This window comes from Semicossyphus pulcher, unplaced genomic scaffold (assembly GCF_022749685.1).
Source record: "Semicossyphus pulcher isolate SPU_LCO1_2020_fin unplaced genomic scaffold, fSemPul1.0.p SCAF_3, whole genome shotgun sequence".
Lineage (NCBI taxonomy): Eukaryota > Metazoa > Chordata > Actinopteri > Labriformes > Labridae > Semicossyphus > Semicossyphus pulcher.
The window spans coordinates 31,336,629-31,352,707 of NW_027211704.1; the positions used below are offsets into that span (position 1 = coordinate 31,336,629).

Sequence of the window (16,079 nt, forward strand, 5' to 3'; positions counted from 1 at the left end):
AATGTGAACATATGGCCTGAGAGTGGAGGTGGATCGCAGAGCCGAGAAATAACTCTCCCTGGTCCTAAGTTAATCTCAGTGTGGAGGAGTTGTGCGAGGCGAGAGCTGCACTCGAGAAGTTGAGCACAAAGCCAAGAACTGATTATTATTCCAGAAAGAGAAAAAGAACATTATTCATACAAATCGGCAAAAGAAATCATCATGCAAATGCTTTTTTTTTTCTTTCCATTTTCTTTTTTCTTTTTTCTTTTAGGCTGGTTGAAAATGATGATTAATAGACAGTAGTAAGATTTGTTTTCTTTATTTCCAGCACAATGAGAGGCTAGCATAGAGTCCACAGGAATTCCTGACCTCGTCCCTCTACTATCGAAGGGTCAAAAAAACATCCGTGTTACATTGTAGTATAAAAACACAACGATAAACCAAACAAAATGAAAGTAAACAGTAAACTTGCACAGAAACTGACATATACATAAACTTCAACAGTCATCGTTACTCTCTGTTCCCTTTGTGTGTGTTTGTGTGCGTAGGGTAAACATCTGCTTATATATCCTTTATATCAAGGGCACTTTCTCCTCGGCAAAAACAGCATCTGTTGCCAGGCAACAACAAGAGGCTTTAGGAAATGCTCCATCAAGCAGCGACTGTTCAAGTCAAGTCAGAGACAAACACTAAGACAGACATTGACATTGAAAGGCAGGGACTGATTCTCCTGCAGATCAGTGTCAAAGACGCCATCTTATAGAACACAGTGTTTTCCTATTTATTTACACTGACGATAGAGAATGGACAGAGGTCATGCATTATCTCTCTATATGCTCAGCTGTTGTTTTTTAAGCCTTTAACCCCTTTAGCTACGGGCTTGAGGTTTCTATAGTAGCCTGTAAATGTTAATATTAACTCTAAAAAAAAGGGTTTATGCAGAGTTAACCAGGCCTCTGTTTTAAACTTTTATTTCAAGGTTCTCCTGTTTTGTTACAATAATCACTCCATCAGTACAACACATCATGTCAAACCCACCACTCAAAAGCCTCGGTCGGCTAACTCAATAAACAAACCCAGAACAATCAGCTATCATCTGAGGATGATTAGGTCTCTGGGGGTGACGACCGATATTTGGGGCTTCCTATAAATCTACTGGTAACATGTTAATGGATAATGAATACAGGATATCCAGTCGGAAACATACATTTTATGTGCTGATCATTGCCGACAGTCCGACTGCAACTTAAGACATGCTATAAATGAGTTACATTTAGAAGACGACCAGATCGTAAAGAGCACTCATACGCTTATCTGTAAATAGAGATTAATTAAAAGCTAAATTGTGCATCAATGATAGCCGACAGGTTGTGGGATTGCAATTCGGGTAATCTGTTACCCCTATTTTTCTCCGCAAACTAACTAACAGCTTTCATGCACGTAACCAAAACTAGTTCAAATGTGATTTATTGTCACCACTCTTTAAATGAACAACAAACGGAAACCAGAACACTTACAATACCAAAATCTTGTTCTGCAGGTAGGTTACTGATTCTGTATTCAAATATCTGCTGACAGAGATTTCTCAAAAAATGGCAGAACAGAGGTGCTAGAAGTTAATAGTAAAAATAGAGATAACTATAAAGATATTAATAGTAAAACAAACACACACGTAGGAGATCAATTTTAGGGTGCTTTCACACCTGTCAGCTTTGGTCTGACCTTGTTTGTTTGGACAGGTGAGAACACGCATTCGAACTCTGACCAAACCAGCAGTTCGATTCAAGTGAGAACATAGACTTAAAGTAGGACCTAATACAGGAAGCAAACCAAAAAATGTGCATTGTGGGTTGTCAACAGGCGCTGACACTTGCAGAGACAGCCAGGCAGCAAGACGAGTAGAGGACAGACTCGGGAGAGCGATGGGGAAATAGAAATATGGGCTGAACAAACAATTTCACAAATGCTTTTGGAAACGCACAAGAACACGGAGGTGTTCAAACTAAAGGTGAGTGGAACTGATCAAACTGTTGGAGAATGTCTGTTACAAGTTAAAAACTCTGACCAATCAGAGAGCAGTTTCCTCTCTGTTGGTCTGCTGGTAAAAGCTGCCGTCTGAACACAAACCAAACCTTAGGCAACAATCTGGTCTTTGACTTCAGGTGTGAAAGCACCCTTAATAAGCCGTCTAACTAGTGGTGACACACTGCACCTGAGATCCTGCATAGCACTATAATACCACGCTACATGACTGCTGGGTGTGACCTCAGGTATAACAGACCACACTCAGCCGTGACCTCGGGCGTGTTCAGAGATTCAAGCGACTTAAATCTTTTAACCCAGAAACTTGATGCTGCTGTAAAACAATAAATTAATTTCAAAAATGCATGCGCACACTCCTGCATCAACAGAGGAGGGAACAGCAACTAAATAGTCTCCTGTGACCAATCAAAAAGTGATCTCTCTGGTCTTTCTTGCACACCCTCTGGAAGTCTGAGAGTGTTTCCAACCATTTAAAACAACCTTTCCATGCTCCCCTCATATATTTTGTGGCCTCCGAAAATACAACCTGCACATGTTGGCAGTGCCTCCCACTTTTCTGTCATTTGGATTGCTCTAACCTTGCTACGACCTGTGAGTAAGCAAACACTGTCTTATTCATATGGGATTTAAAAAAAACACTGTAAATCCATCCTGTATGAGAGATTAGGGATATTAGCACTTACCTGTTCCAGAGAAAAGCTGATTATTCAGAACTCAAGTGTCAGTTGTTTTGTTCAGTAAATGTTGCCGTATTACAATGTCTGGTCAAATCAGTCATCTCTAGACTTCCTCAGTATTTGTGCTATCAAAGTGTGAAACAATGTGTGTTAAGTGTGAAACAATAGCTGAAGACTGATCAGCAAATAGACAGTTCTTAGAGTAAAATAAGTGCCAACATGCCAACACAACACTGAGGAGCACTGTGTGAGCTGTACAAAAATGACCATCCTTCTTATTTCAAAGCAAATTCAAATCAAACAGGTGTCACGCTACCGCCCACGCTATGATTTGGCCGTTACGCTATGCAGGGTGATGGACCGTGATTGGTTAGTAGTTGAGATGAATACCTGTCGTAAGGGACGTGAGGGAACGGAAGTAAGGAGGCTGGAGGAAGGAACGCCATGGCTGTGACTGACAGTGACTGACGGATTGATTGATTGATTGGTTCTAAATTGTGTCACATTAATATTCAGGCAGATTATTCTTAATCGAGGTGTTAGGAATTTTAGAAATTGAATGTGACCCTTTATAACCCACAGTCGAGTCCTAAATGACACTTGTGCTGCTCAGTTTGCTCTCATATGAATGATTAAGGTCTTTAAGCTTGCAGAGTAACATACGATTGAGGCAGTTTATTTAGGGATTTACAGAATCATAGTTTATGTTAGGTTTAAGTTGGATGTATGAGCACAGATTAGGAGCTCAATAAGCTGTTCCAAGCTTTTTAAGGTATGTTCGTTCCCGAGTTTGTTACACTTTAAATCCCAAATATTGATTAAGCCTCACCTGTGCATTTTTATATACAACATAGGTCAATCAGATATCACCATATCACTCTCAGACATGTTGTTTGACCTCATGGGACAACTCTCCAACCAGAGGTGGGAGTAAATCACACGTGCAAGTCACAAGCAAGTCTCAAGTCTTACATTTCAAGTCACAAGCAAGTCCTAAGTCACTGTGGTGCGAATCAAGCAAGTGGAGTCGAGTCAGCTCGAGTCAGTCACAAGTCAAGTCATATGAGATTCTGATTATCTACCCCACTTTCCACATTTAAATAACTTAAAAGACAGTCATGAAAAGTTGAGCTTATTTTCAACATAACTCCTGAAATAAAAAAAACATTTAAGGTGCCTCTGATTTTTTTTTCTTTTTTAACCATTTCTTTGCCCAGAATGCATTGACCCATGCAGTGACCATAATACATTAAAACGTTTGGTTTATGATAGCTCCTGAGTAACGTTAACATGAACAACACTGGCAGCAAAGTGATTGTAACAGAGCAGAGACAAAATTAAAATTAACGTGACTCGTGTACTACAGAGTCACGTTAACATTTCACCTGTAACCATTTATTCATGAGCATGCAGCTTTGTAGCCATAGCAACATGCCAGCATAACATAAGTTTACCAGGTTACGTGGCCCCGAATTCGACCCCCGACTGTCCTTTTTTAAAACTGTCTTCTCAATAAAACACATATTGATTCGAGGCGGTTGAACACAGCTTAAACTTAATGTTAGCTTTCTAGTTCACGTTTGATCAGCTGATAAATTAGCTAAACAGACACAATTTTGAGCCTTTCTTTGTGGGTTTTGAAGTGATGGATGGAGTTTGATGTGGCGGTCATCGTGTCACTTATTTTCGAAGCGCATACCTTGCAAATGTTCTTTTCTTTTTATAATCATCCAGCACAAACACCTTAAATGCAAATGTAATGATTTTAGCTGCCTCTGGCGTAGCCTCTGCTGCCAATCAAATGTATATATTTAATTGAAAAAAGGTCATAAAAGGTCAAGTCCTTAGAAGTCCTCTGTCTCATGTCTAAGTTGAGTCTCAAGTCATTGATGCCAACTTAAAGTCAAGTCAAGTCTTTTGTCAATGTTAGTCAAGCAATTCTCAAGTCCTCAAATTTGCGACTCGAGTCAAGTCATGTGACTTGAGTCCCCCACCTCTGCCTCCAACAGAACCCTGGGATACAAAATGACTTAACTGCAACATTAAATACTCTTCAACCATTACAAAAGGTTGCATGGGTGACTTATATTGTTGCAATTTTGTGAATAAGGTATGACTGTTTTTTTTTTTACCTGGATATGTGTGATATCTGTTGTGGTGTGGATTGCAAATGCAGCTACCAACAAAGCATCAAGGGGTCTGAATGGAAACTAAAACCCTCCATCCACAGCATCTAACCACACTAATGCAATATTAAGTTCAATACAAAACCACTCCTCAGATTCTGAAGGTCTGTCCGATGTTAAAATACCTACACACACTTCAAAGCAAACTCAGAGCAAGCTCAGAGGGCCCACCTTTCAGCTGTAAGTAATGAAAAGATACGTCCGGGCACCACAGGCTTCCTGTTGACCAGAGCAAAGGACAGCTCCGTCTGCAGGAACACGGCCGAGGCCTTGATGAGATGTTGTCCAAAGCGCAGGGTCGACATGTCCCACTGATTCTCAGGCCTGGAACAGACAAGGAGACGGCAGGTGGTCAATAACATCAGACTGAACAAGGATACTGTTCATTGCACACATCCGCAGACAGCTGGAGGCTCTCGCTGCTTACGGGTGAAATATATGGGCGAGAGGGGCGGGGCGGCTTTTTACCTGCTACACACACACTGCTTTAAAACTCAGTGTGTGCATTTCAAGTTTTGCCAAGTGATAATGCAGCTGGATATGCAGGGTTTGCGAAAGTAGGCTAGAAAAAAAACATCTCATAGAAGTAGGAAAAGTAGTCACAGAATGTATGATAGATTCTTTCCCATTTCTGTCATTTCAGTCAGGATGAATTTCAAACTAGTATTAGACAGAAGTGTATTTCCTGTCTGCAAAAGCCTTTTTGTGTCAGTCAGAACGACAGTATTTTGTGCTGCTGCCTTCCGGGCGTTCTGTCAGAGCCCTCTCTCTGTCATTCAGGAGACCACGGCTCCTGTGTGGGACCAGAAATCTTCTAATGTATCGAATGTAATCTCATGTATTGTTTTAGCACAAAGCATATTTTTGCTAGACCTAAACACAGATAATTAAAAAAAAAAAACAGGCACTGTTGGGTTGTGTTGAGACACCAAATGTACTTACAATACAGCACATGAAGGAAACTGTTAAAGTTATTTGCCTAACTTTTGTCACATCCATCGGCACAGACGGCCACCAGAGGATATGTTTGTCTCTTTGCTACTTAAGCAGCCTTCCTAAAGAGTTTTGTGTTGGTGGCAGGAAACAATTAGAAAGTATTCAATTCTTCCTGACTGACACAAAAAAGATTGTTGGGTTTTTTTTGCATTGTACTGCATTTGAACCAAAGGTTCCTGATCTTTTCTACTGCTTTAAGTCTTAATACTTGTACCAGTATATTATATAGCTTTATTGGCCATGTTTTTCTTGGTGTTAAATATTTTCTATTTATTTGTGGTAAAGGACGTCATTTTTAGAATGGTTATGCTAATTCAAACTTGTTTCATACCCTCATTGTAATTTTGTATCCTTGGAGTGGTTGATGTTGGATTAGCCAGAGCCGTTTCATTTGCTCTGCATGTATTCGCTTTAAGTGTGCCCTTGTGTTTACCTTATTCGTTTTATGTATTGTAGTGTGTGTGTGTGTGTGTGTGTGTGTGTGTGTGTGTGTGTGTGTGTGTGTGTGTGTGTGTGTGTGTGTGTGTGTGTGTGTGTGTGTAATCAGTAGGCCTCTTGCCAAACATGCCCCCCCTTTTACAATCAGCAACACAACAGCCGTCCCCTCAGCCTGTGACATACCAGATAAATGCACTAGGGGAAAAGTCAGAGGATCACAAGTCATTAGGAATTATTGTCCATGAATGTCAGGACAAAATTTTGGGAGTCCATTCATTAAAACAGTGAAAACTTTGACCTGCTGGTGATGCGAGAGAGGAAACATCAGAAGAGCGATCATTCAGATTCAGCCTGTGGGGATTGTGAAAAAAAATGTGATGACAATCCATCAAGAAGTAGTTGAGACATTTTAGTTTGGATCAAAAGCCCTGACCGAGAACTAGGCCTATGAGACTTTTAAAAAGTACAAATCATAGTGCCCCTGATGAGCAACCATCACAATGTGTGCGATTTTTGATGAAATGATGTGTCATCCACGCTATTTTTCTTCACCCCATTCATGACTTCACAACACAAATACACACAAATAACTTCTAATTACACTAAGGTGGAAGCTGTCCCTCCTTAATGGGGGTAATGACGCTGGTAGAGTCAAGGAGATATCAATCAATCACAGAGCACACAGACCTGAGAGGAAGTCTGATCACAAAGAGAAGTGAAAACAAATGAGACGGTGGATGAAGGCTGGATCCTGAGTTCAGAGGGGTCGACTGATGATCCAAGCAATAAGAAAAAAAAACCAGATGGAAAATCTTGTTTTAGAAAAGGTAAGTTTGACTTTTCTTATTTAGGCCTATAATGCCCTTTTATAGCTCTATATTCGCCAGCTTGATGGAGCCTGCAGAGGCGAACCAACAGCAGGAAACAACAGCGCTTGCAAACTCTTAAAACACTGCTTGAATGTCAAACTTGCAGAGTAGTCCTGAGCCTTCATCTGAGCGTCAAATTTTTTTCTTTTTCTTTGGATTTTCACTTATTTCTGAAGTTGTATCTGTAGTCATCCATCTTTTCTTTGTTTGTTCAGCCATAGTAGATTACTGTTTACTCGCAACACTTGCAGAGACGGAATAAGCTGCCACTTACGGCCTACTCCGCCTACCCTCCCTGGCAGACCAACCACTGCTGGCTGATGGAAAACGCGTCACTAACTGGACGCCGCTTGTAATTTTTTCTTCAAAAGTCACAGACACCCAGTCTGTAATACTGCAAATGCAAAGACTTTCATCAGTGGGCCATAGGCTCAATCACCATTGTTGTTACCTCATTCGGTGACAGATAGAGACTTAACATACATTTATTTAAATGAAAATCTTCCATATTATTACTTTAACTGTGAACACTAGCCACAGACAGGGTTTAATTTAAGTAGAGAACATTAGATCTTTTTTTTTTAAAATGACACAAAACAGATCCATGCTAGACCTTCAATTATCACTTACTGATTTGAAATACTGGTGATGCCCCCAATGTCTGAGGAATAACTAAACCGACTGTGAATAAGAGCCTTTGTCACAGAAGTCAACACTGTTAAAGAAAGTAATTGGAAGTCAGTGTTCACACTTAACTCAGGAAGTTAAAAAAATGGAAGCATGTGTTGCTAATGGTGGCTTTAAAAGGTGAAAGGCTCAGCATGAGAGCTGCTGAAGGGCACAGCACCAATACATATTTTTAAAACACTGTTAAACCTTGTGTGAACTCCCTCCTCAGTGAAAAATATACATCAACAGCCCTGAAGGTCAGACCGCCTAACAATTTCTGATTCTACATTTTACAAATATTTCAACCAAATCAGAGAAATGCAATAACAAGCAGAGCTGAGATACTGAATCCACAGATTAATGAAGATCGTGGTTTTCTTTTCTCAGTTAGTGATCACAGCAGAGGTGAGAAAGAGACATTATTGTGAGCCACTGTTTCTCTCACGGTGACATTCTACTGTGCAGAGAGGAATCCATCTTATCAGACTGTGTCTCAGATAGAATGATGGTGTCACATTTGACAAACTCCTCCATCAACTTTTACACGGTTGAAATCATGCAGAGAGAAACCATTACCGCCACCACAGAACATACAGAGGAGCTGAACTCTCCTCACACACTTCTCTGTTTCTGACGGTTCAGATAGAAAAATAAAATCCTGATATTAAATCGAGAAAACACTTCATATAAAATATGCTAATCATGATACAATGTTTTTGTTTTTGTTATACAACATTTTGTACCATGTGCTTTATGTTAGAATCGGACAATCTGTTGAGCTGTAGCCTACATCACTGGGCCCTGTTGTACACCCGTGTTTGTGAGTCATTGCTATTTTCCACCTGTCTCAGTTGTCATTTTTATGCCCAGCGCCCACATTGTGTGAATAGCAAATTAACTTAGCGCCCACGTTAGCGCCCATGGGCGTGTTGGTTTTAAAATGAGGTGTGCTCAGGCGCAGAGGTGGCGCGCTACTATCTTGAGGATGCAGAAAGTGACTGCGCCACACGGCAACAAAAAACCTAGGCTGTGTTTGAAATGCCGTACTATATACTACGTACTATATACTGCATCCTGCGTTCCGCGGTAGTATGTGTGGAGGAGCTTTTCAATTATTTTGCAGTATGCCAGGTGGAAGTAATCAATAACTGCCGCTTCTTTAAATATTGCGCCCACTTCAGCTGTAATGCTGCTGCTGTCTATCATTTTAACTGCTGCTGTGACGTTCCAGCGCTTTGCATTGTGGGATACAGTAGGCGAGGTAGACTGGTCTGATGTATACTGGAGATTTTCTTCGAATCAGTACAACATGCAGGTATTTTTGGCATACTGCACATTTTGCTTTTGTTTGCATACTACACACTACATTGTACATTTTGGCCAAATCAGTACGTACTGCTAGTATAGTATGGCATTTCGAACACAGCACTAGTCTAAAGTCTATGGCGCAGTCTGTTCCTGATATTTAAAGGTTGCAGTAATAACATAGGCACACACAGGTGAGTTCACAACGTGAATTCCGCTGCTTGTTACTCGCACAGGGACACACAGCACGCTCCTCCTCATAAGAAACAGACATAAGACAGAGAAGGGACCTTCAACTTGGTCCACACTGTGTACCTGAGCAGCACCTGTGCCTGTCAGAACCGCTTTCTCCTCATTTGTGCGCTCATGTTAAAAGCTCTGAGCAGCCAGACAGTCAGCAGCTCGAGCGCGACGGCAGTGACACGTCATCTGGGCTTATTGCTTATTTTTACCATTTGACGCACGCAGATCTCTATAAAAAATACACTATGAAAAGGATGTAGACTATTGTAAGTCAAATTGACATCATAATAGCAACACTACACTATTCAATACTTCTTCCATCCATTTCAAAGCTCTTTCTTTGGTGAACATAATTCATATTACATGATTAAATGGAAAGATTCACTAAGAGTAAAAATGAAACTATATTCTATTTAAAAAAAAAAAAAAAAGACCATTAACACAGACAAACTTGATGTAGACAGGCAGGGCCGCAATAGCAGCTTAGCAGCCGGAAGGCAGCGGTCACACACACACACACACACACACACACACACACAGGTAGAGGTAGGTGGAGATACCAAGCGGGGAGGTTGGCGGGGGGAGGGGGGATGCAACCTTGAGCCATAGAAAGCCAACTGTCTGCATGTTTAATAATAAATAATAATAAAAATAAAGTATGCACCTATAATATATTTTAGATCAATGACATTCTTGGGCATGCTCTGTTATTTGGAAGACAGGCGACATTCCCCCTTCAACAGAATAATGTAAAACCAGCCCACCAGAGTAGAACTCTGCTCATCCTGGCATCATTGAAAAGAGTGCACTGTCAAACTGGATGAAGCGTTGAGTTGAATCTCACTTAATCGTCCCTCCCAGTTTCCTTACAGGGAATAAAGAGGTGAAGGCAACAGACACATAGTTTCATTTATCTTGTATCGTGCCAAACTTTGGTAAATCATACCCATAGACTGCATTTCAAGAATCACTGCAGCTGTGAATCACTGCAACCTTGACAAGAGGTCATTTATCATGCAGGCATGAATGTGTACAGAATTATTAGGCTGAGGAGTCCAGCAGTTTGTAGAGTTGATGCCTTCACTTCAGTGAGGTCCCAGCCCACCCATTGTCAGGGACAAATCATGTTAGGTGTCTGGGTATCCTGCCTCACAAGATTGTGTGTGAGAATTTGGGCTCTCGTGCAGCAATGTCAAAGTCACCTGCTACATGATAGTAAAGTAAAAAGGGGCCAATAGGAGTCGCAAAATGCATAAATTGCATTAAGGATAAAAATATGAGACCGTTGACATGAGTCTTATGTGTGTTTTGTCATTTGTAAAAATGAATCTAATTTTACCCTCCAGTCCTTTTATGGAGGATGGGTAGCCTAGCCTGAGGAAGATTAATTTCCATCGAGTGGGTTATTGCTAATATATTTCTCTCTCCCACAGACACGCGGTAAAGGGCCAGATTTGGTGAGTCTTCTGCTTACATCCTCAGAGAACTGTCAACTCGTGTATCTGGAGAATGGCATTAAAGCTAACTGTCACAACGGGGCGTCACGGTTAGGACATTTTCCCACCTGTTAATTCAGTTTGACGTGCATTTAGAGTTGCAGTGTGGAGCTCAGTAACAGCTGATAAAGGTGCAGACTGGTGGCTTTGGATGGAAAATGTGTCACAAATTATATATCAGAGAAAAAACAAAACGGACACATATGCAGAGTTTCTTGTCATGATCTTGAGAGATCAATAGTTCTTACTAAAGCTTTATTTACACATACCTTCAGTGAAGCCCGTACACAATGCAGTCTCTAATGAAAGGGCTTTGTCTCTAATGTAGCACATCTGACTTATACAAGGTGTCAATATTTTCAATGTTAAGTACATACTGTTAAAACGTATAATAACATGTCTGCTTTAGAATTTCTTCTTCTAACTAGACTTACAGTATGATTATATATTTGTGATGGGCATACATTTTATGTTTACAACCATTTCTTCAGTCAGATTGATCCATTATAAGATTCAAAGTAATGTTTTTACCCGAGCAGCTATGCTTTATACCACGTAGTTGCATTAACCTCCAGCAAACACAGTAACACCAAATGATATGCAGAGAGGAAGAAAGTGGGAGAACTGTTTACAATTGTTTGTGTTGCTCACTGGTGATGGAGTGCGATCAGTCATTGTAGTTTGATGTGCATTCAGTAAGTGAAATAACTAGAATAAACCTCACGATAATAAAAATGTACTTCTATATTGCTTACTCCGTGTTTTCAGCAAGTTTCCTAATTTCTTTTTTTCTTTTTGAGATTATTTTTTGGGCTTTTTGTCTTTAATTGAAGATAGACAGCTGAAGATAGACAGGAGATGTTGGGAGTAGAGAGTGGGGGATGCACCAAATGATCGGCGGACCGGGAGTCGAACCTGCGATCAGTGCGACGAGGACTGCAGCGTCTGTATATGGGGCGCCTGCTCTACCAACTGAGCCAAACCAACTCCCCGAGTTTCCCTAATTTCTTAATGCAGAAAATGTTCGTAAGCGGTCATGACGTTGTGTCCAGTGCACTAGTCTTTTTTGCACACATTTGTTGTTGCATTATTTGTAAACTGGAAAACAATCTCGGATCCCATCGGCTACAGTCTGACGCCTCTGGGGACAACGGTGAACATGCCGGGCGTGTAGCCAGCGGTTAGCGATAAATGACTTCCAGTCAGGACTTCCTTTTCCGCGTGCTGCATCGTTTACAGAAGAGAACCAGTTTTTGTATTTTGGTCAGGTCTGTCCTCAAGAGGAGAAGAAAACTACTTTTAAAATGCTTGTTTGTTGAGGTCGGAACGATCATTTCTGATGCATTCGAGGAAGTCGGGAAAACTGAATGCTGAGCAGCTTTGGTGACGCGTCAAGGGAATTCATCTCAAGTTGAATTTTAGATTTAGAACGGATTGTTAGCTGTTAGCATGCAGATTTCTCTTTAAAGAGATTAATAAGCAGCTAAATCGTCATTAAATAGCCACTGATGGGAGCCGGGATGTCATTACGCCGGATTACCTCTGTCTTCTTTTGCTCTCCACACGGACTGTTTTTCCTGCATACGATGCAGGCTGCTGATTGGTCAGTGTTACTCGGAATACAAGTGTAGTAAACGGAAACCAGAACACTTGCCGTCCCTGAAATCCACATCCCTGCCTACAGATTCTACATTTCTATGTAGAGATTAAGAAAACACCTAATGGAAGGCACTTGCTAATTAGGGCATCCTGGAGTTTTTTTCCTGGTTCTTTAGCCCCAGAGACAGACAGAGCTCTTCATCTGATTGAATTCATATACATCTTTAGTCAAACTATTAAAGAGTATATATTTTTGGGGCGCTGCTTGAGCTCAGTGGGTAAAGCAGGCGGCCCATTTACAGATACTACAGTCCCCGGCGCAGCGGTTGCAGGTTTGACTCCTGCACTCGGCCCTTTGCTGCCTGTCATCCCCCACTCCCTTCTCCTTACGTTTTCTGTCTGTCATTGGCTGTCCTAACAATAAAAGCAAAATGGCCCAGAAAATAATAATATTTTTTTTCCATGTTTGTTTATTTTCTTTTGATTTTTAACAACAGCACCAAGTTGACACGGGTTGATTCAAAATTCAATATTTACAGAGTAGTACAATTTTGTTGGGAGACTTGAAATACACAAATGCAGAAATAAAAAGACAAGTATTATGTTCAGACCATCTGTTAAAATATAAAAAAATATTTAATTTTTTATGCAGCCAGAGTGTTTTTTCTTCACTGTTTCGAACAATTAAACCTTTATATATATGCACAGTACTTTTGTCCTCTCACCTTATATTTAATGAACATAGGGGACGCAGATTTTTATATAATGTACATTTCTATAGAATTTCTATAGATATTTGATAGTTTGAAGAATGGCTCTTGTAATTTTGTAACACTGTTTTCCTATGCGTTATTGTTTCCTATATGTTTGACATTGAATTATGAATTGTTTTGGATGTTTATCACCCTGAAAGATTTGGATGGTTACCGCACCTGACATCACAGAGCTTGTTAGCCTATTGCTAAATGTACAAACGACGGTGGGGTTTCCATGTTTTGTAATAATTACAAAAAGAGCTTTGCCCTTTTTCACTAATGCTCGCCTTAAAATAAAAACTGAAATGCTAATGCATGTCCACCTTGGGAGGGTGCACGGGGAGAAAGATCATTTGGCATCTTACCATGACCACTTTCATTACACCTAATGATGACTGTGAGAGGATCCCCCTCTTTGAAACCCGTGTGTGACTCCCTGTAATGGGGTTAAATGACGCCTAAGCGATTACACAGCTCCCTCTTGGTGTGCTGTGCGGTCTGACAGAGGCAGGGAGAGAGAGAGACAGAGGAGGAGGAGGAGGAGGGAGGCTGGAGCCTGGAGATAATCACTGCACCGTGCACGCTCCCTCCCTCCTCCCTCCCATCACTCTCTCTCCGTTCCCCTACCTGAACCACCCAGGCACCAGAGAGCAAGAGAGAGAGAGAGAGAGAGAGAGAGAGAGAGAGAGTGTCATGGGTGAATTTGGATTTGGTCCCAAAAGACTCATCCACTCTCTCTCTCTCTCACCAGCTGTCTCGCCCGCATTAGCATTCCAAATACACTCTGACAATTCCACAATTAAGAACTAGAATGCTGCAATTAGTTCGCTGCGTGGAGAGATGACCCAATTAGTGTTTACTTTACACAGATCGTATCACCTTCGATTTGTAAATGCCTACAGCCTTTTAAGCAACAAAAGCATAAAAAAGATGCTTTCTTAGCGAGCGCTCTCAGCGCAGAGCATCACTCCCACCGAGGACATGCAGGTTGTGTCGCCGCGTTTGTTTCCTGTGGATTTAAATGTTCCACTGATGTGAAGTGCAGTTTAATGTTCTCTGTGTGCAGGAAATCAAAGAGCCTGCCAGGGTCATTATAAGTAATTGAATCTACTTTTATTAGGAAATATAGACGCAAAGTTTGACATTTTCTGTGGCCATAATTGTTTGTGTCGTTAATTATTTAATTATGCAGGTGTCTGAAATCCTTGTTGCTGACATTCTTTGCAATTTGTTGAAGGCATTAGTGGGTTTAATGGGAGCACAGGGGCCCCCGACCAAGGGCCCGAAGTCATTTAGGGGCCCCATTAAGTCTTCCTTTAGGTCACACACTGCTGTGGTTATTATCTGACAAAATAATTACATGTCAGTCAGTGGGCTTTGCATCTGCTGTTTTTCACTGCAGTGTTTCAACAGTTTTTCTTTTTTTACCTGACCTTCATTTAGCTCTCACGATAGATTTGTGAAAACACTGAGAGAAGAGATTTCTGAAAGATGACTATTTGTCCTGTTTTGAATTTGCGTCAGTGGGAATTGTTTTTTCAGGGATAATTGGTGCATGGGGGCAAAATCATTAGCAGGCTGGACAGAAAGACACATTGACTTGTGTTTGAATTGTTGTTTGGAGCTAACAGAAAAATGAGTTACCTTGTGAGTTTTGAAAAAGAACAGTAAAAAATAAAGGTGAAACTGGTTTAGTCTGGTGGATTTGAGGCCCCGGACATTTCTGCTACTTGTAGCGTAAGGACTGCTGATCAGATTGTTAAATTGCCCACAGTGGGGATCGTATTTTTTCATTGCAAGTACAGGACATACAGTCTAATCTTGTTCACTGAACAAGTCTTGACCAGAACTTGACAAATTACCAGACAGCTGAGCCGAAGCCCAGTGTTGTTTTCTACCTCTTTTATTCCCTACAATTTCTTATTGATATTAATTTGACTTATCCTGACAAACTATCAAAAATGATGTACTCAATCAATTAGGCAATTGCAAAACAGGAACAAACCTTTTTCTAGTCAGTTGATGATACTGATTTAAAAATGATTTATTCTTGGGATGTGTTTGAATCACAGGAAACTAACATCACATCTCAAGATTTGTTAAAACTGCAACTATCTTGGAGATTAATTATTCATTTTGCTTCTGACATTTATAATTCATTGAGCAAATCCGTTTTTTCTGTTCTTTGAATTATTTTATGTATGTATGTATGTATTGTGCAGGTAAAGAGGGCTGACCCTTTAGTAACCAAAGCTAGTTATAATAAAACATTAAGGGCCTGTGTCCACTAACAGCCTTTTTTGTGCTGGCAGCACCCACAACCTCAATTTTAGAGCGGTTCTCACCGGCTCTTATTGTTGCTTGAAAACGAAAATTGTGTGGCGGCACTTCCGCTTCCTTGGTAGTGGCTGTTAAGTCTGTTTTAAATTTCTCTGTATGTTTAATATTTACTATTATTCAAAGACATTTTACAAATAAGACATAAAAACAATGGCACAAGCAGCAGCTCTACACCTGGAAATTGTACCCTTGAAAAAATGAGTCTTGTTGGATGAGATAAATGTCAGTGACCGCCAGGATTAGTTTCTCCTCCGCCATTGTTATTGACAAAGTTGATATTAGAAGTCCTGCCCCTTCTTCAAATTGATTGGTCGGGGAGGAGAAGTGACATTGAAGAGTGTGGTGGTGTTGCAAAAGTTTAACTATTTTCAACTGAGAGCGCTGTGAGCGCGCGACAAAAAACAGCTGAAGCTGAGGGCGTTTTTGTGCAGAGGACGCTGAGCACTGGAAACTGCATTGGTTTTGTATAGACAATAGGATG

General features: G+C 40.7%; 1 protein-coding gene across 1 annotated transcript in view; it reads right to left on the reverse strand.

Moving 5' to 3' along the window:
* The window catches only part of LOC138606384 (bis(5'-adenosyl)-triphosphatase-like), a 342,041-nt gene that overhangs the window by 204,771 nt on the left and 121,191 nt on the right, over positions 1–16,079 (reverse strand). The window contains exon 3 of the mRNA XM_069678849.1: positions 5,088–5,212. Within this exon, the coding sequence (XP_069534950.1) occupies positions 5,088–5,193 (106 nt within the window). The 5' untranslated portion in view covers positions 5,194–5,212. The remainder of the gene's footprint in view (positions 1–5,087; positions 5,213–16,079) is intronic.